The 26,342-nt window shown below is 38.9% G+C and overlaps 2 protein-coding genes across 5 annotated transcripts in view; both read right to left on the reverse strand.

Annotated features, from left to right (window-relative positions):
- LOC121503856 (GEM interacting protein) overlaps positions 1-11,879 on the reverse strand; it is a 34,075-nt gene extending 22,196 nt beyond the window's left edge. For 2 of the 4 annotated variants that reach the window (XM_041778427.1, XM_041778426.1), the window contains exons 1-5: positions 11,659-11,879; positions 10,548-10,635; positions 6,356-6,452; positions 6,157-6,220; positions 1,864-1,989 (exon numbers count right to left, since the gene is read on the reverse strand). In XM_041778427.1, coding sequence (XP_041634361.1) covers positions 1,864-1,989; positions 6,157-6,220; positions 6,356-6,452; positions 10,548-10,635; positions 11,659-11,704 — 421 coding nt within the window. In that variant the 5' untranslated portion in view covers positions 11,705-11,879. Of the gene's footprint in view, positions 1-1,863; positions 1,990-6,156; positions 6,221-6,355; positions 6,468-10,547; positions 10,636-11,658 lie in introns of all 4 variants that reach the window. The other 2 variants (XM_041778424.1, XM_041778423.1) reach the window with 1 other exon arrangement.
- Positions 11,880-13,540: 1,661 nt separating this feature from the next.
- Positions 13,541-26,300, reverse strand: colgalt1a (collagen beta(1-O)galactosyltransferase 1a). The gene is made up of 12 exons (XM_041816812.1): positions 25,920-26,300; positions 22,063-22,173; positions 21,851-21,968; positions 21,114-21,248; positions 18,677-18,881; positions 18,444-18,563; positions 18,202-18,278; positions 17,972-18,078; positions 17,743-17,875; positions 16,250-16,377; positions 15,957-16,163; positions 13,541-15,859 (listed from the first exon to the last, which is right to left on the reverse strand). The coding sequence occupies exons 1-12, from the start codon at positions 26,141-26,143 to the stop codon at positions 15,592-15,594; spliced, it is 1,833 nt and encodes a 610-aa protein (XP_041672746.1). The 5' UTR covers positions 26,144-26,300; the 3' UTR covers positions 13,541-15,591.
- Positions 26,301-26,342: the final 42 nt, after the last annotated feature.

Here is a 26,342-nt window from a genome sequence, read left to right on the forward strand (position 1 = left end):
AGACAGTGTTGTCCAGTGTAATATAACAGTGTTGTCCAGTGTAATATAACAGTGATGTCCAGTGTCATATAACAGTGTTGTCCAGTGTATAGGACAGCGTTGTCCGGTGTAATATAACAGTGTTGTCCAGAGTAATATAACAGTGTTGTCCAGTGTAATATAACAGTTACTTCCAGTGTAATATAACAGTGTTGTCCAGTGTAATATAACAGTAATGTCCAGTGTAATATAACAGTGTTGTCCAGAGTAATATAACAGTGTTGTCCAGTGTAATATAACAGTAATGTCCAGTGTAATATAACAGTGTTGTCCAGTGTAATATAACAGTGTTGTCCAGTGTAATAGACGGTGTTGTCCAGTGTAATATAACAGTGATGTCCAGTGTAATATAACAGTGTTGTCTAGTGTAATAGACGGTGTTGTCCAGTGTAATATAACAGTGATGTCCAGTGTAATATAACAGTGTTGTCCAGTATAATATAACAGTGTTGTCCAGTGTAATATAACAGTGTTGTCCAGTGTAATATAATAGTGTTGTCCAGTGTAATAGACGGTGTTGTCCAGTGTAATATAACAGTGTTGTCCAGTGTAATAGACGGTGTTGTCCAGTGATACATAACAGTGTTGTCCAGTGTAATATTACAGTGTTGTCCAGTGTAATAGACGGTGTTGTCCAGTGTAATATAACAGTGTTGTCCAGTGTAATATTACAGTGTTGTCCAGTGTAATAGACGGTGTTGTCCAGTGTAATATAACAGTGTTGTCCAGTATAATTTAACAGTGATGTCCAGTGTAACATAACAGTGTTGTCCAGTGTAATATTACAGTGTTGTCCAGTGTAATAGACGGTGTTGTCCAGTGTAATATAACAGTGTTGTCCAGTATAATTTAACAGTGTTGTCCAGTGTAATAGACGGTGTTGTCCATTGTAATATAACAGTGTTGTCCAATGTAATATAACAGTGTTGTCCAGTGTATAGGACGGTTATGTCCAGTGTAATATAACATTGTTGTCCAGTGTAATATAACAGTGTTGTCCAGTGTAATATAACAGTGTTGTCCAGTGTAATATGACAGTGTTGTCCTGCGTTGTGTAATCCTGTGCTCCACCAAGTATTACTCATTCAAATGCTGGTCACACAGCTGAGGAAAGCTACTCCCTCATTGCTCCATATTCTGATTGTTATCACCAGACTTGAATACTTGGCAACTCCAGCACGGACACCTGTGCTTGCTGATATTAGGATAATCACTGTCTATGTACTCTAAATGCACCCATCTCCTTTATTACCCTGCCTGGCCTGCTAATCTGCCCTCTAATCCTTTCTCTCTGTGTGCTGTCAGTGAGTTAACTCACTTGGGGACTGCCCCACTAGCAGATTACAACTACACAAGACAGACCATTTTACCAAAGGGTAGTCAATCCAGTGACATTGGAAATGATTTGTTAAAAATTTTGTCTTCCTTATTAAGCAAGGCTCTGAACTCCTATGGCCAGTGGACTACAATGGGGATTTGTACTGGTGTATCTTAACCACCTCTCAAATATTAGGTTTATTGAGGCAATAATAGTCTGAAGTTAAAAAATCTAGTTATGTTTATGTAAAAACATGGCTTCACCTTCTTTTTCTAAATGCTATATGGTGTCCACTCTACAAAATAAATGGCAATGCCTTTGTAAAGCTACCCCCTGCCCTCTCATGCATTTGGATCTGTGTTAAAAACACAAACACATCTGAATTTGCTAAACCCCTATCTGCCCTTGTGTGCAGTGTTTACCTTAATGAGGAACTACAGATATGTTGTGTCAATAATTTGCATGATACTCTACTGTTTCCTTGTCCTAGCTGCATTTGCACTCACCCAAGCTGATTCTTTTCTCCATCCAGGCTAGGAGGTCCTTGGCGTAGCGGCACCACATCTTGGCGTACTGCAGTGCTGTCTCCACTCCACATTCGCAGCGACACAGAGCCAGGTCTGCTTCCTGGGCTGAGAGGGAGTACATCAGCATCACTGCAGGCTACTCAGACTTGAAGCGGAACCACCTAGATCAGGCAGTGTGCATTGGGATACACCCAACAGCTCATCTCTCCTCAAACTTAAAGAAAACAGCACCCAAGGAAGATCAAGAGTCAAAACCCCCCAACTAAATAATCACACAAGATAGAGATGCTAAAAAAATCAAAGTCACTTAAAAAAAGGTGTGCACAAACCCAAAACAGGAAACAATGACTGCAAATTGCAGTCCATATCTGCTCCTTAGATAAAGATCGTCTGGTTTCTAGAAGGTCTCTGGTCTGAACTCCTCCACTGATGTTGTGTTCTTTAACAATCCCAAGTCCCCCACTTTAAACAACGTAAGTGAGTGCTAAAAGAGTAGGGCTCCTGTGGTCAAATCCAAACAGCTTTTAGCTAAATAACTTCCCTCCTCTCCTCTTTGCTTCTCTCTAGTCAGCCCCTCCCTCCAACACCTGTTCACATCCACTCAGCCACACAGAGAGAAGCTGTGGTTATAGCAGACACCACCACCACTCAGTGCCAGTGTGCAGTTTCAGACACTGCCATGTCAGAGCTCTACTGTGGCCAGACATGCAGGGTGCTGATCAGACATCCCCTCTCATTCTTCCTCTTTGACTCACATCAACCCAGAGTGGATGATGTGCGTGTAACAATCAAATTGCCTCTCAGGTGCCCCCCACTCAACTCATTAAAGTTCACAAAAATTGTCCGCTTGTATTAAATCTCATTCTTTTCCATGGTCAAAATATGTAGCACATGCACCCATCTCAAACTTTCACTTCTTCTAACAGTCCACAACACAGTTCCAAGTATTCAGCTATGTTTTTGACTGAGCAAGCACGCACTGCCCAAAAGAGTGCAACAACTTCCCTTTTAAGTTCCTCTCTGTGACATGCAGATTTGGCTCTGCTCTGTTCCTTTTCACGGACATCAAAACCAGTTCCTGTTGAATGAAAAATCTCTGTCCTCAAACACTGTCCACAAGAACCAAAAGGTAAATCCACAACAACGACAGGTTTTTGGCCTTTCAGTGTTTTGATTCAGAAATCAGCCTCCATGCTGTTTCTACACGGCCTTATGGCTGTAGCCCTCTCTGCTTGGTTTGGGGATTATCCTAGTCAGGTCCAGATTGTGGATCGACGAGCTTTTAAGAAGCACCGAGTGAGGTTTACCTCCTGGTGTGTCACCTACTGGGAGGTTAAGGGATTGATGGGTATCCGGTCTTAACCAATGGCAGGACATGACACTGATTACCAAAGAGCATGCTATCATGCTGTATTGGCGTATACTTGATTTCCTAAGACATGAATGCATGTCTGTAATACAAGGGTGCAAGAACGTTTTCATCAAGCAAGGCCCAGTATCAGAGACTGCAGACTCAGATGAGAACCTGTTTAAATTGTGAACTTTAACTCCAGTGTCTCTGCATTTCTATTTACTTCTCTAAACATTATCTGTTCCTGTAATTCCTAATCTTATTCCTGTGCTGTGACCTGTAGTGTATGCCACTGTGAGGTCACAGCTTTTGGCAGAGACTTTCTGTTTGGACTGTGATTAAGTCTAAACCTTTTCGTCTCTATTATATTAACAGTCAAAGCCAATACAAGACTGATGTCGCCTCTGTCGCTGCTTATGTCTAAAGTAAAAACTGAGAGCAGCTGTCTGCTGCTCTTATCCATTCCCCTTATCCTAATCTTATTACAACAAGGCAATTACAACTTACAGCTAATTGGAGGAAAACAAGCAAAAGATTTCAGATAACGGGGAACTTTATATAGCAGCCAATACTTCAGTTTATGAAATTATCCTGCTTTTAAGGGGCAGGGTATTATCAAGAGGTGGGTCTTTAATTATTTTTGAACTAAATTTGAGAAGGACAAAATTGTAATAGAGTAGAAAAAATATTGAACTTAGTATAAGATTAGGATATCCATAAACAAAATGTATGAAAAGCCCCAAACAGTTCCTGCTTTTTAAGACAGCCCCTATATGTCAACGTGTTGAGCTGTATGAGAGAGACAGAGATGCCTGTAGGGAAGTATAATAACTATAGAGGTGTTCTAGCCTGAGCTGTGTAAACATTTCAGACAGTCTTTCATTTTTTTTGAACCAGTGGTACTCTACCTGTGGGTTGACCCAAAAGTAGGTCACAGATCTCTTTTAATGGGTTGCAAATGTGTGCCTGGAAAAAATAAAATTGTTGCAAAACAATCTGTCTTATACGAACACCTGAAGCATACTTTAGCATCTTTAAGATCTCAAGATAATGGGAAAAATTGTTATTTTTTCACCAGAAACGACATGACAAAATAAAATTCATGCGTGTCCTCCAAAGCAGTGCTGGGCTAACCTGTTACGAAGTAATAGGTTAGCATACTCAGGTCCCTTCTTGGTTGTAACATATAAGTGACAAACATATTTGTGTTTAATTCCAGAGATCAATTATCTTTTAAGGGCAACAACTACAAAAAAGAAAGACAGAATGAAATAAAAGGAAATGGCCAAGGCATCTGCACTGTTTCTGTTTCTCTCCTACTTGTTTGTGTCTGCAGGTCAGTGCTTGTTCTGCTAGCTGACTGAGTTGATGAGATGGCAGAGAGGACAGAATTATACGGAGGAATTATGTTGATTTTTGAGATGAAAAGGACAAGAACATTATGGTGAAATGTAAGGCCAAAAGTTCATGCTGTATTGCTGATATTGAAAACGCTGTGCAGCCTCTCAGTGAGGCAAACAGTTTTACATACAGCCTATGTGTAATACTGTTTGACTCTGCCTCTGTCTGTTGTCAGATTCTGAACATATTAAAGCACTGTAAAGGTTTTTACATCTTTTAAGCCAGGCATTCACTGCGCCAACTTTGTGACAGTCGTGACAGTGCTCATACTGTACGAGTGAAGTCGGGACAATCTGTGGAGTTTCCTTTGAAAAAATCTCACACTGAGGTTTAAGTTGTATCCAGTTATATCCTTGCTCTCACCTTGTTCTCTCACCTCGCATCACCATCTGTGTCAGCTGGAGGTCAGTGGGAGAATAGGTTATTTCCTACTTGTTTCATTTCTTTATTATAGCTGGGGTGAGGAGGCATTAGAAAGTTATTCCTGCTGTGGTCCTGATGATTAAGGACATTGTCTGACAGTTTACAAAAGGTAAAAATACCCCAGAGTTGAGGATTGTGCTCATGGCTCTCACTTTGGGAGTATGTAGAGTCATACAACCAAAATATCAAACGTCAGATATTTATCCGACCAGTCAGGAGCAGCTAGATGTGTCATAGACAGGCGGTGGTAGGCCGTCGTATCCCACTGTACACAGCATGACAGCCGACATGAATAAGGGAAAGTGAGTCGTGCAACACAAAATTTGTGGCTGAATCGGAAAATTCATGTCCAAGTTATGATTACTGCAAATCTTATTGGTTGAATATTTTTACAGATTTTGGTAGCATTTTCTCATCAACGAGGCTGTGGTAGATTCTGACTCTGGAAGAGTTGAGAGCGGTTGCTTATCTTTAAAGATCTGCTCTATCTTTAAAGCCAGCACAAACAGATGAGTTGTCTACTCTCACTCCCAGAGGATTCCTTTTTTTTTACTTTCTGTGAATGTCTAGCTAACTGGTCTAACCTTCTTTCTCACACAGCTACCATTCTGTCCTTCTTGGAAAGATGTTGAAGTTTATTCTATATTTTTAATTGCCTTGCAGCTTCTTCTCCTTCATTCTAATCTGCAGAGTATTTAAAAACTAAATGTATAGGGACCTCTGACTGGAACTGGCCTTTATTTTTCAAAAAAATGAAGCGAGACCAGGCTACAAAAAGGTTTAGGTTTAAATTGAGATGGGCTTCTATTTAAAGTGTCATGATGTCTATTTATTATTAGGTGTCACAGGAAAAAAAAATCTCCTTAAGACTTTAACTGTAATTCATAAAGATGACAGATGTCATTCAAAGAGTGGTTGTTGTCTAAACAGATGAAAAGTGGTGGTGACAAACAACACATACTATTAATGGATTCCCAACAAGCAGGGCTTCACACCTGACACCACATAGACCTGCACTGACTCACACACATGATAACACACATGCCTCCACGCCTCCTCTTGTACGCCTTCCATCTCTCTTTCCATGCAAATGATACCTGAGTGGTTTCCAGCAGCCTCACCAGTCCCATCACGTTTCAGTGCACAAAAAGTATCTTCCCCCTGTTGGAAAATCAAACAGTCTACTGTGAAAACCTCCAAAACATGGCAACAATATTCTGTAGGTGGTTTCCTGAGTACAAGCAAAAAGACAGAAATGAAGACCTATCATTTAGCTGAATGAACAAGTTGACTTACAGCTAAATCCTGTTCATCTCTGAGCTCCTCGCTTTCTGCAGAGATGGATTCTGAGATGGACTGTGAATCAGGGTCTACCAGCAGATCCTCCTCTGCTCTGAACACAAAAAGACTTGATTGAAAAAAAAAGACAACCAAATAGTAATGCCCTAGGTTTGTCAAATGTAAGCATGCCTAACACAAACATTGTGATCAATCACAAGCTTCTTTTCAGGAAATTAGTGGGTTACGGATTTAAACCATCAGCAGTAACTTGGATGGAAAGCTATCTGACAAATAGATCGCAAAGAGTTTTCTTTAATGGAAGTTTTTCAGTGTCTCCCTAGAATGTGGCCTTCCCCAACATAGCTGCCTAGGCCCACTGCTCTATTCTCTTTATACAAATGATTTACCTTTTGTTCTATCAGATGCTAAATCAATAATGTACGCAGATGATATTACAGTATATGCATCAACAACTACACCTTCTGATTTGACCACCACTTTGAACAAGGAATTAAATATCATATGGAAATGGATTCAAGAAAACAAGCTTATACTGAATACATCCAAGACAAAACGCATAGTTTTTGGGTCAAATCATTCTCTGAGGCAAGAGCCAGAGCTTAAACTCTTCATCAATTGTTCACCTATAGAGCAATTAAAGGAAATTAAACTATTGGGCATTACCTTAGACAACAAATTGTTGCTTCACTGTTACTGGCAACATGGAAGCTTTTGCTATGTAAAACACCTGTTAATCAGTGCAGGAAACTAAAGGGGATTTAGAATCGTATAAATACAATCCTAGACAGGCAACAAATGGACAGTTTTCACACTAAAAGCAAACACTAATTTCCTAAAACGTACAGTAGAGTACAGAGCAATGAAGGCATGGAATTCCTTACCACTGTTACTGACTCAATTAACACAAAAATTTCTTTTTAAAAATCATATTAAAAAACACCTTGGTACATCATATTTGTAGGACACAGAGTGTTTGTGCTTTTCTTATTCTATCCTTTGTATCAATATTTTGTGGCTGACATTTAGTTTACTTCTGACAAACGTTATTGTAAAGTTCAACGGATATTTTAAGTTTCTGGATTTTTGTAAGTATAATTTTAATTCTCATTTTTTTTAGCCTGGACCCCAGGGAGACTAGCTGTGCTCAAGGGCACAGCTAATGGGGATCCAAATTCAATAAACAAAAAAACAAAATAAACAAATAAATAAATATAGACCTTTTGCCATATTTTCATATGCACACCTGCATGGGCGGTTTTACCTTTAGGCAAAGGCTGCCACTCATCAGGGGCGTCTTGCTCCAAATGGTCCTCAAGATTTAGTCATTACAGGGATGTGTCAGATATGAGGTCTATCTCTAAAATTACTTTCAATGATTAAGATATGTAATTTGAACATATAAAAGTTGATAAAATAGCATAAAAATAGGTTCTTATTGTCACAACAAGACCCTAAGTAGGACCCTTACTGCTGGTTTGTTAGTTTAGTTTAGTTTTTATTTTACAAAAATGCTTTGTTTTTGTTCAGTTTTTGTTAGTTTTAGTGTTAGTTTTAGTTTTTGGGGCAATGTGGGATACTTGCCAGGGACAAAACCTAAAAGGCTCTTCACTTTTTCACTTTTCACTGTAATTATTCAACTTTAATGTTTGTATACCAATCAAGACCAAATTACAATTGTGTGAAGTTATATTCAACCAAATCAGGCAATTTTACTCTCTAGGCTTGGGTGTTAATGTCAGTCACTATGCTAGTGTCAAATACTAAAACTAAGAAGATTTTGCCTGATTTTTGGTAAGTTGTTGGTTTGGTTGTATTTGCAAAGCTTAGTTTTTATTTAGTTTCAGTTAACAAAAATGATTTTTACATGTTAGTTTTAGTTATTTAGTTAGTTTTAGTTAACTATAATATTCTTGCATGGGGCCATGCAATACTAACCCTTTCTGAGACCCTAACCCTAATCATAGGGTCTGTTAGGTCTACTATTCATGCCTAAACCTAACCCTTGATGTGGGACCATGCAATGCTAATCTCTTCCAAGACCCTTACCCTAACCCTAACCGTAGGGTCTTTTGGGTCTTCCCTTCCCAGTTTAGGGCACCATAACTCTCACATCCCTATCCTAAACACTTTGTAACCCAGATAGAACGTTCAATTACTTTCTTGACTCCATATGTCACATCAAAGACCTAAAAGTTTAATGTTACATTTTTAACTTGCCGACATTGCCTACATTATTGCCTACTATTACATTAATGACTTATTTTATTGAATCAGTACTTTATTAATTTACAACTATTCAAGGCACCCACTGACACCCTTTGAATGTCTAGTTTCACCTTTGGACTAAAGACCTGACTAATTTTCCTCCGGCAGTTTTATATAAGGTCCAAGAGTTACGTTGATAAATGAGTCACTTCAACATGAGCAGGCCCATGAATCTTATCAGTTCCTACTCCAAGCCACCCATAGGTGGCTGTGTGAGGGGAAGTTAGTTATATCCTTGACAACTCCTAACCCTCATAATATTGTGGCAGTTCTCTGGTAAGTAGGTGGCATTTTACCAAGTCATTTATAAGAAATATGATAATTTTCTACATAAGTTACTTGGTAATACCCAGGTAATTTATTTTGGCCTACTAAATTAAAGTGAGTCCGTAATGAATCATTTTCATGCTGTTTTAAGGGTTAGGTGCCCAGGGTTAGGGATTAGGATAAGGGTTAGGGTTTTGGGGTAAAATACCACCTAATATCAGATAATTAACACAATACATCATGATGTTTTACCAGTTTTATTTGAAGACCCTGATCTTGATTTTAACACTGACCTTTTACACATTTTACCACAATTTGGTGTGATTTTAATGATTTCATTTGAAAAACTTGACGCTTTGGCCTGTTTTAAAGCACTTTAAATCCATTTTTGTGTAGGGGCCAGACATGGGAGGCTCTTTTAAACCACTTCTATCTTACACATATTGATGGAATACTTGAGACTGATTTTATGATGATTTACAGCACCTAGGAATTAAATTCTTTTTATATCTTTAGCTTATTAAAGGGGTTATCTTTTTAATTGACCAACCTTTCAAGCTGATATAAATTAGTGAATCCATGCTCTTGATTTCATCACTTTTTTGTATTATATTTAATTATAAAACACTTTAATGTCTGTTGTGGTTGACCTTCTGTTTTTATAATTGTGTTTTACACTTTTTTAATTCCTAAGCACTTGTTTTATTGTGTGTTTCCAAATATTTTAGAAGCAGCAGCTGGATAGCTCAGTGGTTTATGCTGCTGACTGTGGTATGGGAGATTTGGGTTTGGGTTGCTAAATGACATTACAGATTTTAGCACTTGTTTCTATTTAATTAAACATGGTCTAACTATTCATTATTCATTTCTTTATTTAAAAAATTATACATAAACATTCTTGGGTCATTTCTTCAATGACACTGGGTGATAGGAGCATTTTGGTAATAAACAAACTTCCCATTGTTTACCCTGTTCAGTGGACCAATAATCCCTATTCTTGTAACAAACTTTTAACCAACTTTTATTTTATGTTATTTACCCACCATCCTGTTTTTTCCAGTAGTTTTAAGAGTTAGGGTTAGAAGGTTAGGGTAAAATACCGCCTCATTACCAGAGAATTCCCACAATACCACAAGAAATTCCTTGGTAACTAATATATTATTATCAGGTAAATATTTCCTTAATATTACCATAATCCTGATTTATTGCTTAGTAAAATGCCAACCTATTGCAAGGTAAGTACAACTTTATTCTTAAGAAAACACTAGATAATTACTGCTTATTACTATAAAATTAACAGGCCCACTAAAATAACATATTACCAAAGTAATGTGTTTTTTAAGTTACTTAATTTTGTCTGCAAAATTAAGAAAATATAAACTAAACATTACCCACAACTTAGGTCCGGGACTTCTATATTTACTGTCTTGGTATCATGCCAAGGTGGTAATATTTTATAAAGAATGTATTAGTAGCATACTGAAGTAAAAAATTCTGCTGCCATGATGTCTGCACTCATCAGATGAGTATCATCCTGTTTGGTTTACCCACGTTAAATGACACCTCACTACCCACGGTTGTTTTCCTGTTCTAGAATTAAGGTCAAACTATAAAAAAAAAATGAGTTGTAAGGTTGATAAATTGTGATACTTACGAAGGGATAAAAGATAAATCCAGATTATCAAACTCCCTGAAGATCTCGCTGTATCGTTTGGGTTCAGATTTATGCACCCTCTTCACCTCTGGAATTAAAGAAGTGGAAATACATTAAACAACAACATAGTCCTGCTATGATATTGTACCACCACTGTAGTTGTGACTGGAGCACACAGGAAAACCGGTATAAATCCCAAACAACACCAATATTCTCTTTGTAAAACGTAGGTATGTGAAGATTAAGGCCTAACCAAGTTTAAAAAAATACTGTGGATAAAATCATAATAAATACAGAAGCTATAAACTACAGATTATTGAACACAATAATACAAATAATTTTGTTGTAACTGTGACGGGGTACTGGGTCATAAAATATTTTTGCTAGGTCAAAACTTAGTAAAATTTCAATAAAAGGCCACATAATGTAATGAGAACATTAAAAAGTATACAGAGAGATAATATAGCTCACAAAAAAACAGTTAAAAGATATTTTTTAAAAACCCAGCTGATCTCATCCCTGAAGATACATATCAGTATTTTTTTTAGTTCCAGAGATATAAAAAAGCTTTAAGTGAACATAATTTAGTTAAATTACAGTGGTGCATTATGAAAACAAAGGCGTAACCTTTTAGACCCCTTGTTTTAACACCCTTTAAAGGTTGGCATGTACCAAAAGTTTAAAACTGACAATTTACAACAGTTACGGCTGAGAGAAAAAGCAATCTCTCTCTTGAAGAGACGTCTCCATTTTGGTCAACCACATCCTGCCTGCAGTTTGTGTCACTTCTCATATTGAATATAAAGTCCTTGTTTTTCACACATGCAGTGTCTCAAGATCTCAGCTCAAATCCAACTTTATCATCAATCTTTTGAAAATACATCAAAACTTTGCCCTTTTCAGTCTTAATTTCCGACATATTGATGACAGCTCCTGAACAAAGAAGATTCTTGTTTGATGTGAAGTGTTGATGCATCTCCCTAATATTCCTCTAGGGTTTTAAAGAGAGAAATGTAATGCATTAAAGTGCACTTAAACATGATGGCTGCCATTTCCTCTCAATGAAATAAACTTCCTCACTGTGACCTTACACCACAGTCTTTGTGCTCACCTGCAGTCTGAGAGGACCCCTCGTTTGGCACTTGATCTTCCTCCATTTCTTAACAACCACCCCGGCGAGACCCTAGAAATGCCTCTCACTCATCATCTGCCCAAACAATTCACCATGTCTGTCAAGTGGTGGATTGGCCAGATGTGTGGCACAAGCTAAAATATTAGTATGCAGCGCTTAGCATGCTGCAGTTTGTGCTCTCAAAAGGATCTACTTCTGGTACAGTGGAGGTTAACCAATGTTTTCAACACGATGGGAAGAGGAAGTGTATCTTTCTGTCATGGCAGGCCCCACCTACATTCTCACATCACTCAGAGTGAGAAGCTGCTTGAGTTTAATCTTTGCTGTGTTTGCACAAAATATTTCAGCAATCCCTAGTGTCAAATGAGTATTTCTAAGTGCAGTTTGGATAGCACGTAATTTGACTTAAAAGAGATACTTGACATTTATTTTGCATCTCAGAATTAAAGAAGTATTTGACCGACAAAACAATGGAAATTTCATCAGTTTTGCATAAGAATACTTAATTTGTTCGATTAAAACCCTCAGGATAATTATTTCTTTAACATCTAATGCATGTCTTACAAAAAGGTGACTTAAATGCTTTGTAAAGCTTTGGATGGCATCACTGTTCAACCTTACTTCAGTAAAACCATGACACCTTGTGGACCACCCAGGTAAAACAAGCAAGAGCAGGCTCAGCACATGCCTCCATCCCAGTGTTTTTGCATGAAACCTGGAACGCAGCAAAGGATTCACTTTTCCAGTTTTGGGAGGTCTCTATAAAGACTGACGATTTTATAGAGAGGTATGCAGCATAGTCAACATAAACTATACGGACAAAAGCTTTTTAATTATTGAATTCAGGTGTTTCAATCAGACCTGTTGTCACAGGTGTAAAATCAAGCACCTAGCCATGCAGTCACCATTTGCAAACATCTGTGATACAAAGTAGGTTGTTCTGACTTCAAGTGTGGTACTATGATGTTGCCATCTTTGCAATAAGACGGTTTGTGCAATGTTGTCCTTGCTGGCGATTACACAGACACCTCAGTGATATTAGAAAGTTGAAGCATTTAGAAACAACAGCAACTCATCCACCAAATGGAAGACTACTAAAATCACAGAGTGGGGTAAGCAACTGCTAAGGCACATGGTGCGTTAAAGTCCCCAATGCTCTGCTGGCTTCATAGATGAAAAGTTCTGAACTACCACTGATATTAATGTAGCACTAAGACTGTGCGGTGGGAGCTTTATGGAACGGGCCTCCAAAGCTGAGCAGCTGCATGCAAGCCTCAAATCACCAAGTCCAATGCTAGTCGTTGAATGGAGTGGTGTAAAGCACACCGACATTGGACTGTGGAGTGGTGGAAACGTGTTCTGTGGAGTGATGACTCACGTTCCTTTGCTTGGCAGTCAGATGGATCAGCCTGGCTTTCTTGGATGCCAGGAGAACGTTACCTGCACTGCGCCAACTATGAAGTTTGGTGGATGAGGGATAATGGTGCTGTTTTTTCAGGGTTTGGGCTATGCCCCTTATCTCCAGTGAAGGCCAATCTTAATGCTTCAGCATACCAAGACATTTTAGACTATGCTGTGCTTCCAACTGTGTGGCAACAGTTTGGGGAAGGCCTTTTTCTATTCCCACATGACTGTGCCCCAGTGCCCAAGCAAGGACTATAAAGACATGGTTTGATGAGTTCAGTGTGGAAAAACTTGACTGGCCCACACAGAGCCCTGACCTCAACCGCATTGAGCACCTTTGGGAAGAACTGGAATGGCAATTGGCCACACCTTCTTGTCCAACATCAGTGCCTGACTTCATAAATGCTCTACAGAATGAAAGGACACAAAATCCCACAGTGGAGACGGGAGGGTTTATTAGCTACAAAAGGGGGGGCAACTCCATATCAAGGCACATGTATTTGAATACAATGTCATTACAGTCCCTGTTGGTTTAACAGTGTGGCACCCGAAGACCTTTGTCCGTTTGTATATGAGAGTTTGTCTTTTTGTAATGGGTCCTTGGCCTTCTCCTAGCAGACTTTGCCCCGTTATTTGGATCAAACTTCTAATGTGATGGTAAGTGACTGTGAGAACATTTTTTCAACACACAGAAACATCTAAGAGTAGCTATGTTTCATCGCCAATGCATAGTTTCAATGTAATCATTTTGCAAACAAAATGCTTTCTGCTATAAAAAACACTTGGGTGTTGGGCCCGTGGGGCATCCACAGCCCGACCAGGGGCTTGTGGGAATCCTACTACAGTAATCAAGGCCCCTTACTCCACCCTACAGGTGTGGACTTTATTTTTTCAACAGGTTATTTTCTAATGTCACTGCTAATATGTAACTGCTAATATTGCAAGGACATCTAGAGTATAACCTGTATTTATTCCTCCCTGCCACCTAATGGTGCCCTCAGGTGGGCCATTACACACCTTACTTCCTCCTCAGTTTTTGGTCCAACATAAAAGCTTTGAACTTACTGTTTATTGTAGACTTAGTGTTGTTATGCCAATTCATTTCATAGTACATAAAAAATCTATTTACATTGTTTCTTAAGCATTTTTTCCTATTACTTACAGTGCCATTCACTCGTCTTTAATGGAGAAAAAAGAAGAGGGCTTGTTAACCCTTAGCAGAGCTCTTACCAGCTCTCATTATAATAATCATAAAAGATAGGATATTAAACATTTTTGTCTTCCATTGAGTGTAAATAGGTATAATATTGTAGTTCATAACATCTGTTTTTGTTTTACATTATCTGGTTCTGCTACAGTGTTCAGCTGTTACAACAACAATTTTAACAACCAGGAAAAGCAGTTACACCTGTTTGATAGCAGGGAGAAGTGATTACAAATTCAGCGTTTTCAAAAATAAAACATTTTATTTCTTGTTAGTTTGAGCACAATTCATGGCTGAATGTTCCTACTATTATCCTTTAAAAAATTAACTTCCCGGCAGCTAAGCTTGAAATCAGTTCCAAGTGTGATTAAGAGGTGGAGAAACTTAAATGAGCTCAGATGTGGCTGGGTTGGTTCTTTTTATAACCCTGTTCCTCCCACACCACCAAACTAGAGGCGTGTACAGTGGTTTGTCTCATCTGTAACCCTGTCAACAGCTGGTTCACAGTGTGAGTCTGGAAGCCATACAAAAGTGGCAATAAGGGAAAATGAGCACGAGTGCATTAGTTTATACTCTACTGTATAAGTCTACACAGTTTTGGTTGACTGCAACTGTGCAGCCCAGACCTGCCCTCCTTGTCCTCAGATATGAACTGGCGCTAGGCAAATAAAGATCGATTGATTGAACTGCTTTGTAAAAGTTCTGCTTTGAGAATCTTTAGTGATGACTAAAGATTATAACAACAGAAATAAGAAAAGTGTACAAGGATAAAAAACTCAAATGAAAGAAAACGCAGATATTTCTCCTGATATACTTTACAAAACTCAGACTAATGGTTTAAAACATTTGCACACTGTTGTAAGGCATACTAAACAGAAGTTTTGAACCTTCTAGCTGTAGCACAGTTCACTTGCATATCTCTGGAATTCATTTAAAAAAGGCATTTCACAGTGTAATTTCAAACAAAGACAAATTTACTGCCTGATGAAATGTTACAGTCTGATTGCATTCTTAACTATGTATAGGTTAATTTCTGTATGACAGACAGATAACGGGTACTGCAAATGCCATTCAACATGGCAAGTCTAGTGCCTTGATGAAATAAAAAACTACAAATTGACAGCATGAAACTACAGGACAAAACTGATCCCTTAATGACTTGTCACATCTGGATAAATTAAATCATTCTCAAAACTCTGATGCCACATCCCTGCTGTGATACATTATCAAAGATGAAACATGGTTGAAACACTCGAGTGCGTTTGTCCTACACAGCACCACATTTATCTCTCTTTAAGTTCCTCTCATAGCTCGTCTCGTGCTGTGCTGTCCAAAGGTGATTGGAGAACGTCTGAGTTCTGCGCCTCGGAGCTGATCTTTGCCTGCTGGCGAGTTTTTCCCGAGCGCGCTCTGTCCCAGTCTGTACGGACCTTGTCATTGTCCCACACGGTGGAGGTCTCAGTGTCGCTGATGTAACCGTCGTCGCCCGTGTAGTGTGTTGGAAAGACAAGAAGAGGCTCAGCTGAGAAAGCCTTCAGGTCCCTGGTTTCAAACTGTTCATTGTAATCAGATCTGTGGAGGAGATGGTAGAGTTATAAATAACAGAAAAAAGCACAACTCATGAGCAAAGTTATTAGGGCTGTCACACCAGATAATGCCAAACACTTACACAGGGTGCTTATCATACATGATGGGCAGAAACTCATCCACAGGCAAAATCTTATTGAGTGGTTCTGCCCTCAGGAGCTTCTCTGCACCTTGTAATGACATCATATATCCTAGTGTCCAGTAAGAATAGTCAGCCTCCACTAGGTTGTGTATATGAGGCACTGCTTTCTCGGGGTGATCCACTTGCATTCTCTTACGGCCAATGTAACTGAAAGACAGAAATAACAGGAGGAAAATTTGAAAGTACAAAGACCCAACATGGATTGATATAATAACAAAGGAGCACAAACTCACATGAGATCCCAATCAAGTCCTTCTTCTTCCACCTCACTCATTAAATTCATCAAGCGACGTTTGAAGAAGACCTCGAAACGCAGGTCATCTTCAATCACCAAGGAGGTCTCCAGACCTCGCTCCACTATCTAAGGCAATGCAAAGAATGATCAGTTAGCCACCCATTTGTCAGGCTCACAAAGGTTCAAACTAGGGTGCAAATTGTTGAAAAACCAGAGAGGAGGGTGTTTTCTAAAAAAAGAATAAATAAAACTGCTTGTGCACTTCTTGCAACTGGATTTTTATCTATCACCAGGGACTAACGGTGTACTTTCAAGCTTGTTGACTGCACATTCTCCCACAGCGAGACAAGAGCCACGAGCAGATCCCCAAATGTCAGGGCATTTTTCCAGAGTAAACTTTAGTAGTGTCTGAAAACACCATGACTATAGCAGAAAGGCCTGTCTCCCATACACATGATAAACGCAAGAAATATCTGCATCCATTCAGCTGGCTGTAATGATGTGCCATCTGCAGACGAGGTGGTTTTAAGAAGCAGTCTTTTAATAACTTCATAAAAGAGGTGTAAAAAAGGCATTCAGCAATGTGTTTTTTAAGTCGTCATTGCTGAATTTAGTTCATTTGACAAAGGCCAAAAAAGTAGTTTACCAGATGAAGAGCTGTATGAACATTAATAGTGTAAGTACTATCTCTATAGTTTAGTTTAGTTATTTATTTATTTATGAAGGGACAGTGTGCAAAGACATTGATCATTCATACAAAGTAAATGAAAACATGGTTGCACCAGATTTACCGAGTTGCTAATTTCCATCTATTGTCCCACATAAAAATGACACAAAACATACAAAGTCCCAAAAACAAGGGCAGACACCTGACAAGACCACAGCTGACAAGACAAAGTACATAAAATACACAATTGATCACTATAGAGGACAATAAATAAGTCCTACTTTGTACAAATTATATGAAGGTAATAAAGTAGTCTAAAATTTTCACATATGTATTTTAAAGGCTAGGGCCTAACACACTAGCTAAATAAAACCATGAATAAAACCTATTCTATGAGATATATTAAGCGCAGAGCATTATCATTAAATGAACAAGATACAGTAGCCGCAATATAGAAATACAGGAAGGCAATTGATATGTCATGACCATTACACCATTAACAACATTAAGTAGTGCCTAAAATGCCACATTGAGATGATTGAGTCACCAAAATTCATCATCATGCATGAAATAGCGAGAGTCTCTTTCTCTGTGTTTATATCTGAGCAAAAGATATATCTGACAAACATATAAACAGGTCTTTTAAAAGAAACTTTTTGACTTTTGTCTCAGTTCATCCTGACACAGGCAGTGTGCTCTATTGGACGGAAATATGAACAGATAAATCCGGAGTTTTGGTTGTGTGTCATTAACATTTCAGTTGTACAGCAATGCTGATATTAGACCATCACTGTTAAGAGTTGATATCAGAAGAAGAAGGTTACCTCTTTCCAGATATTATAGTGGGAAAGGAAGCATCCAAGCTCTCCCTTTGTCAGCGGGCGACCGTGGTATGGGTCACTGTATCCAGGAAGCATGTGGATGCCTAAAGCATGGATTTCACTCGTATTCATGGCTCTGAAAGAGAGAGAAAGAAACAAACTGGTGAGGAGAAAGTAACACCAAGAGTGATTGCTGAGTTATACATGGATTTGAAGGACAGAGTGAACTTACTTTCCATCTACAGCTGCAATCACCTTACATGCAATCTCCTGCTCATATAACGCCCTCAGCATGCGCTCTCTGCGGTCCGTTCGCCTCTGCAGGTTTATCATGAACACCTGCATACAGGCAACAGTGGAGCAAGTCCATGTAATTACAGGCTTCTTACATTAGGGGGAGGCATTCAGCACGAAAGCAGATAGGAGGCCATTTTTGCATTCTTCATCTTCACTTCTACTCACCTCATCAAAGCCCAGCTTATCAGGTTTTTTTTTAGGAACAGGTATGTATTTGGAGGGCATCACTGGGGGATTGCGCACTATACAATGAGAGGGAAGATGGATGCAGAAATGGTATAAGTGATAATTAAGAGACCCATGCTTACTGTCCTCATTATGAAGCAGCTGTCAGTAGCATAAAGACTTAAAGCCAAAGAGAAGGCCAGGATTTGAGAGCAAAGAGTGAACGAATTCAAGCTACTCACCATTAACCTCCAGCAGGGAGTGCATGAAACTGTCAACTTCATCTTGTAAAGTATTGTGGGATCGCAGCGGCACAGGAAAGTAACCATACGTTTCTTTGTTACACAGAAACATTTGGACATCTGTGGAGAGCAGACAATACAAACACTTTCTCAATTCAACAACAGGTGAAAAGATGAAGGTTACAGATGAATGTGCATAAGTGTTTGGATTTAAGCACTAAATATTTAAATACCTGCCATCCGAGCAGAGTAGGCAAACACAATAATGTCATCAAAAGCCCAGCTGTATTCTGGGTGTGGGGGATGAAAGGCAAGCTGTCTGGAAGCCTCTTTCCTGAGGTCTATCAGAAAGGTGGAGTGGACCATGGGGACGGCAAAACAGCCCCGTCGAACCTGCTTCCTTATGGGTATGTAAGCAGGAGTGCGCTTATAGTAGCCCTATAGAAGTCAAGGACATTAATAGTTGAATCAAAAAGAGTTCACAGATGGCAACAGCAATACCCCACTGTTCCAGAATGAATGTTCAGTAACTTTAGAATGGTGTTATAATGGTGAAGCTTTGTACAACTTTGTAGTGAAGGCAAATTAATCAAGGGTGTATGGATGAACAGGCAGGCAGTTTAAATAGGGCTTATATGAATGCATGATGAGTAATTAGCTGTTACTGCACTGAAATAATATCTAACATCTCACATACTTGTACTCATTTAGACACACCCAGCAATTTTTCTTTCTTATCCTAAAAACCAACAATGTAATTGACAGCCATGCATTCAGAGAGCTCCTTCAGAACGTTTCCGGCCTGGTGAGCCTCGTTCATCAACTGTTTTAAGAAAACATTTATTCTTAAAACCCACTTTCACAGTTTTTAAAAACATTCTGACATTCACCAAAGCTTTCTTATCCATGATTTGTTCTTACGTTAAAAAAAAATCTAAAAAACAAAAAATGCATTTGAGAATTGATATGACAGTAAAATGATTAATTTTGTACTTACCAGCTCTCAAATGTACTCCATTAAAAAAAGACAAAGTTACTTATAATTTTATAATATATTTGACTCGAAATTTAGCACTTTGTTGTTATTAAATAACATTTACAAATAAATGTTCTGAATAAAGTCATCTTTTATTTCAACCATGCAGTGTTTTACCTTAACAGTAAAATGTTAATGCCACATTTTCATGTAAGACACATGGTTTGTGTTCTTTTATTAAGGAAGTGGTGGTAGGTTCTGACACTATACTAGTTAAGAACCATTGGTTCAAATGATGTTCTGCCCTTTAACCCCTTAGAGTTCTGGGTAAAATTAGTCATGCCTATCAAGTAATACCAAAAATAAATTAAATTAGATGCTATGTTTGAACCTTTTGGAGTAAAATAACAAACAAGATGTCTTTAGAAAGAAAACACTTTGATTTTTCGTACCAAACTCTCAGACTCACTATAGCTGCTACTAGTATTAAGTATATACTTTTTTCCTGCCTGAATTTGTATTGTGAAACAGAGGTCTGTAGGTGACCGTAACTTGGGGGTATTAGCTGGAAGACTTAACTGGAACAAAGCATGAAGTCTTGGCTAGTTTAGGTTCAAAGTTGATAAGAATGGAACAGAAAACAAGGATTTTACACCTGTTTTATGAGGAAAAGTCCAGGTATTTCAAACTGGAGACTCAAGCTTGGCAGACACTTTTCTTTATAACATTGCTAATAGTTGCCTGAAAGAGGACATCATTACAGCAAATACATTAGACTATTGAGAAATATGAAAGCAAATACAAAATACAAAACCAGTCCATGGATCTTTACGGATGTAATATGGTTTTTGGACTAAAAATTGGACTGGATTCAGATTGTGGGGAATCGTTCTGATGCAGCAGGTCTGTTTTTGTCTGGATATTATGATAAGGAGAGTACAGGAGAGCTTCTGGTAGTGAGCTGTGTCACTTTATTATTGTTTTTTGTAGCCTGACAAATGCATTAATTGTTGCTGCTGTGGTGGTTTTTATCTAACCTGACATGCCAGATAGACTGTTTCATATATCCATTGCATTGATGTTTTACCTTCATCTGGGAAAGCCTGCTATCATGGCGTTTGGGACAGCTCTACAACAAACCTACAGGTGAATGCTACCATCATTTGCCGTACAAGAACTGCACAGGCTGGTCTGGGAGGAGCCAAAACGTGTTCTCTCTGCCAAGAGGAGCTTAAAGTGCTGCTCTTTGCTTTTAGTTTAATAAAGAAATGTGGTTCAGTTCTGATAGAACTGCTGCTATACCAATGCTACAGCCGAGCTAACTGCTCCACCAGCTCCCATTGTATATACAGACCCACAGTACAACCCCCACCCCCTTCTCCTATAACTCCTTCAAACTCTTGCTGAAGCAGGCCGGCAGAAGAGCATAAACATCTTTTCCATCATGAAAAGCTTTCAATGCTGTTTCTTGTTCTTTATTGCATGAAAGAAATGTGGTCCAGTTCTGATAAAACTTCTGCTATATTCCAAAAAGCTAATGTGAGGGAATTCAAGCATGTGAGACATTTTTTTTAAATGTAAAATGTGTTTGCATCTCTTGTATTATATGTTTTATATTGGACCCTTCATAACTAGATGATTCATCTCAATAACGAACAGTAACATAAGCACTGAGGCAGCCATAAGCACAGTACCTGGGAGGTCATTCCACACCAGAAGTTTGAATAGGCTGCACGGGATTCCAGCATTGGAGCAATGATGGTTTTATTCTCTTTCATCAGCTTCCAAAGCACATTGGGATTGGTGAGGAGGTTGTCGCAGTCCGCCAACTATACAGAGAAGAGATAATAAACAGTTTAAATCTATAATTGCCAAAGACGATACGTGATACAAAAAAACTTTACTGAGAAAATAACTACTCTCTGCAGGCTACATGGGTCAGCAAAACTGAGTAGGAAAAAAAATATCTGCAGTCATTCATTTTAGTTCTTTTTTTAATTGAAGAACACCAGGAAAGTTTCCAAAAATTTTAAAACTAAATTATTGCATCTCTGGATGTACTTTGCTGAAATTATACCCCACAGAAATAAGACAAAGAGGGCTGGAGAACACAAATAGAAATGCGCTCAAATATGGCTCATGCGAAGTTTTGTGTCCTTGTGAGGATACAGAGTTAGTATATACCAGTGCAGCAGATAAACTTTAACCACAAAGGACAGAAAAATACAACTGTGTCCTTTTTCAACACCCTGCCTGCTACCTAGACAACAATTGTGGTTGTGCTTTGAACTAAACTTTGCACATACCATCCTGCTGCTATAATTGAACAGTAAAGATGGTAGGGGTAAGTTCTATGGCTTGATGTTTGAAAGGGGAAATTATAAGTTATTGTACTTTCTTTTGTCTGTAAAGGGTTTTTTCATTGACTTACCATAAAGTAGTCCGCCCACATTTCACGAGCTGACTCCAGGGCTACTTGCCGAAGCTTCATAACATGCTCGTAACGCTCATCTGTCCACTGCTTTGGACCTTCTTCACTCTTATATTGGCTACAGGAGACATTTATGCATGAATCAGACTGATTTGATCATCTGTCTGAGTACTTTGGAGAAAATATTTTACTAGATATAATACATCACCAACCTAGGCTCCTCTTTTGGCCTCCACTCCACATAATGGTAATGGCTCTGCACTTTCACAAGCCAGTCCCGCAGAATGGTTGTAGTGTTGTCCTTGTTATGATCCGTTGCTACCCTGTTAATATGTGACAAATGTTAATGTTAGGGTTGGCCAGTGGTCAACACAAAAAGGACAGATCATTTTTTAACAAATGGAACAAATAAAAGGAGGACAGCATGGAAGGCTGAATGAGGATCTAGTAACAAACCAGATTCAAGCTAGAACAAAAGGAGAAAGACGACACTGTGACTCATAACAATAGGGATGTATTCACTTTTTGTAAGTCCATTATTTGCAACTGTGAGAACACACACAAGTGTAAATGACACCAACATCACAACCCCCTGAACAATAACTTGATGTGTTTTTATTGTTTTGTACAGCTAGGTTTATTTTATAAAAGATCATCTAGAATAACATAAAACATCATTACTGCAGTGACACTTCTGTCTCTTAGAACAGAGGGAAATCATTCTCATTGAATGATACCATGTGAGATGAATAAAACATGGTGAGACAGCTTCAGTCTGGTTCTGCAGATGCATTAAATCTTAGAACCAGTATAAAAAGTGAGAATTCATGCCACCGCCTTCTATTTCAGCCATGCTGAGTTGAACAACAGTCTCTGCTGAAAAAAGGAACAGCTGCACTAAGTCAACTGAGATTGTATTTTGTTGAGAACTGCAGCCAAGCTGGCTTCTCTTGACAGATTTCGCATGGATCTGTGAGAACACTGCAGCTCCCTGCTAAACCTTTCCTTCCCTCACTCCTGCTGTCCATCCCTCCAAATTCTCAGACTTTGAATTACAGCAACATGTCCGCCTCATGTTCAGCTCGCGTAAATATTTGTTCGGGGATTTAAAAGCCAGGAATACTGGTGCTCTAAACATACATCTGCAGTGGGTGTTTGACTTACATCTGGTCTATACAGTTGGTTCTTATGGAGCAGCAATTCTGTGCTAATTGCATAGACCAAAGATTTAAATGACTGCGTAGTGGCTTTTTCTGATCCAGAGGCTTTTGCATTCATACAAGCAGAAACAAAAAAAGTGTCTAGCATGTAGTATTTACAGCATGAGACAGCCATTTGCATTCTCCAGATTTAGCTTAATGTGCTTGCAAAACATGTCAAAACAAAACCGTGATTTCCTCAAACACATAAACAGACTTTAAATACCACAAAGCGAAAAGGAGAAATCAAACATTTCACTCCTATAAACCCCCAAATAAAGTGAAACTTGTTTATGGAGGTGGTGAGTGAAAAGCATACCTTTTCAGCCCTCCAGGCAGTCGCACAAACTGCTCAGAGCTTTCAAGCTCGGAGAGGGGCTGTTGGAGCACGTTGTTTAGTTTTTATGTGAGAAACACCTCCCTTTCACTTCCCTCAACGTCTGCCAAAGCATGGCAGACAGATGTTTAAATGCTCTATAACATCCATTTGCACTTCCCACTAGATAACTGCCTTTAAGGTATAAGTCTGACCCAGTGACAGATTGGGTGCGACTGCTAAGTTTGGTAAATAGCTGACAGAAACACATGTTTAGTAAGCTATAGTACAGTATAATACCAGGCTTTAGCTCACAGAGTAATTAAGCATGTATATCAAATGTTCATGGCAGACATGTCACCACACTAAAGACGCAGACAAAATTGCTCCGACCATTTATTTTGTGTTTCTTATATAATGTATGCTTTACATTTTCCTCCTATTGGCATGTGAACTCATCAAGCCACAGTAAGGATTTCCTTAGGCTGAAACTGTACATAATGTAAATCTCAGTTTATGTGTCTGTTTCCTGCAGGCGTGGAAAGTAACTTCAACTTCACTCAAAGTACTGCAATAGAGTAGTTTCTTTGGTACTTGTACTTTTTTTTTGCACATTTTGAAATTAATACTTCTATTTCAGGAAGTTTATTTTATTTGAATACTATACTCTTGACATAGAGAGAAGTATTCCACATCACATCTATAAATAGCTGTTGTACATAGCAAAAACTGGAGTGTTGGTATCTCAGGGTTAAACATTCCAGAGTCTCAGTCCATTTTTTCAGTGTTGGAGTTATACGACAGTGTTAATCCACCAATGTTAGTTCAACTCTGTAAAGAGTTATTGATCTAAGCTCTGCACACTGCAATTTCAAATCTGTGGGATGTATGGACTGAGCTCCCCATCATGCCCTTAGGCAGAATGTTATGATGTGTTTTATATGTATTCAGTTGTGTTTGGATGTTGCCTGTTGTAAAGTGATCCTACTGGGGTTCTTTTGCTCATGTTTCCGGTGGACTGTCGTTTTTGATGTGAGATGCACTTGCACAATGAGTGAAGTTATTCACTGAGGTAGAGTTTGCGCCTGTAAATTTGGGTGTTCCTAACAGACTTATAGCATGTATTCTTCACCAATGAATTGCCTTTCTATTAAGGTTGACTCTCTGCTTTGTCCTTCCTAGAGGAGACCCCCCTGTCACAGACTTTCAGGAGTTACTGCCGTAGTTCTGTCATGCTGCAGCACTTTCAAATGTGCAGTTTGTGCAGACGCTTTTAATGTGTTAAATCTAAACGTGTGGGAGTTTAATTAACACTTAATTTTTGCTGTTTTTTTAATCCTTTATTATAGAAGTGTGACTTTACTTGAATAACCTGGTTGGAGAACACTTCTCTTGTTTCTGCCAATGAGGAAAGATCATACTCTACTGTACAATTCCTCAGTAGCCCATTCAACTGACACACCCACAGCATCCTAGGGCAGAGTTTACTGCCTCATTTTTCATGTTTTTGAAGCTTAATTTTATAAACTTAGAGATGTGTTTCATGTTGGTAATTTAGGTGGGGGTTCATAACACAGTCAGCCATAAAACAAACCTACAATGAAGATATTTTTTTTTAATTTACAGGGACTTCAAAGTCAACTTTAAATTAATTACTTTTTTACTTTTACTTGAGTATATTTACTTTTACTAAAGCAAAGTTTAACAAGAGTAACTGTACCTTTACTTGAGCACAATAGTCTTGTACTTTTCCCACCTCTGGTTTATTGGCAGGATCAGGAGTCAATCACTGCACTATTTGAAGACTTGGGCTGTGTTCACACTGCAACACTTGAAAATTGCGCAGATCTGATTTTTTGTTTGTCTGCTCACAAAACCTTTATCAGACTACTACCATCATCACATCAATTGATTCACATACCAGAGTGGACCAAATATGACTTTGGGTCAGGTTCGGCTGTTACTTGTGGTTTCAAACTGCCATGGAAAAAAAAAAACTCTGCTTCATTTCACTTTGGCCTGTGTGAATGCAGCCATAGAGATTAGCCTGGCTGTCAGTAGGGGAGACTGAGGGTGTCATATAGCTTTGTGCTAATAGCCAATGCAAACATAATATAACTCTTTGTTAAAACTGAATCATGTAGCTCCCCTCGTGGACACCGGAGTTGTGTCCCCTCCCCTCTCCTCCACGTATACAGATCAATGCATGATGAGCACGATGACCAGATGTGTGCAAACCTCTGACATGCCAACAATAACCTCCCTAGGCCAGGATTGATATTCGTGGTTACAATTGCAGTTTTCTTTCTGCTCGTTAGAACTTGTTCGACATTTGCAGACAAAACTTGGCTACAAAGTTGCAGATATTAACCCGTCAACCTTCGGGTCCGCCCCATTTTTTCTCCTCTTAAAACCCAACCGATATTCACGCTACAGCGTTTGTCTGATGTAAGAATTTTAAAATTAACCATGGCTATTAACGGGGAACTCCACTTTACTTTGAAGCTGATAGCTGGATTTATAAAACTCGAAATAAACACCGAGAGTAACTCACCACAGAGCCATTCGTTCCTTGGGGTAGTTGAGGCGCTCAATAGTACCGAGGAAATAGGGCAAAGAGTGCTCGGAGTTTCTACAGATGAGGGCGAGTAGTACCCGGGGAGCGAGCAGCGGAGACTCGGGGCTCCAGCGCTCCTCTGCAAAATATCCCCGGGCAGGACCGCAGCAGGACAGGAGCAAGAGGAGCAGGGCGGCGGGGAGGCAAGCAAACCCGAGCATTGCGACAATAAATAAAGAATTATATCAAAAAATAATCTAAATGCTCGAGGGCTGTTACCCGTTAGGAGACACTGCTATGTAAGAGTTGAATCTCTACTTTCTGTTCATCACAGAAAGACTAAATCTGTGCAGCAGCAGCTCCTGATGTGACAACACTGCGAAGTACAGCTTTAAAGGGGTGGGATGTGTCAAGGATCTT

This window comes from Cheilinus undulatus, linkage group 21 (assembly GCF_018320785.1).
Source record: "Cheilinus undulatus linkage group 21, ASM1832078v1, whole genome shotgun sequence".
Lineage (NCBI taxonomy): Eukaryota > Metazoa > Chordata > Actinopteri > Labriformes > Labridae > Cheilinus > Cheilinus undulatus.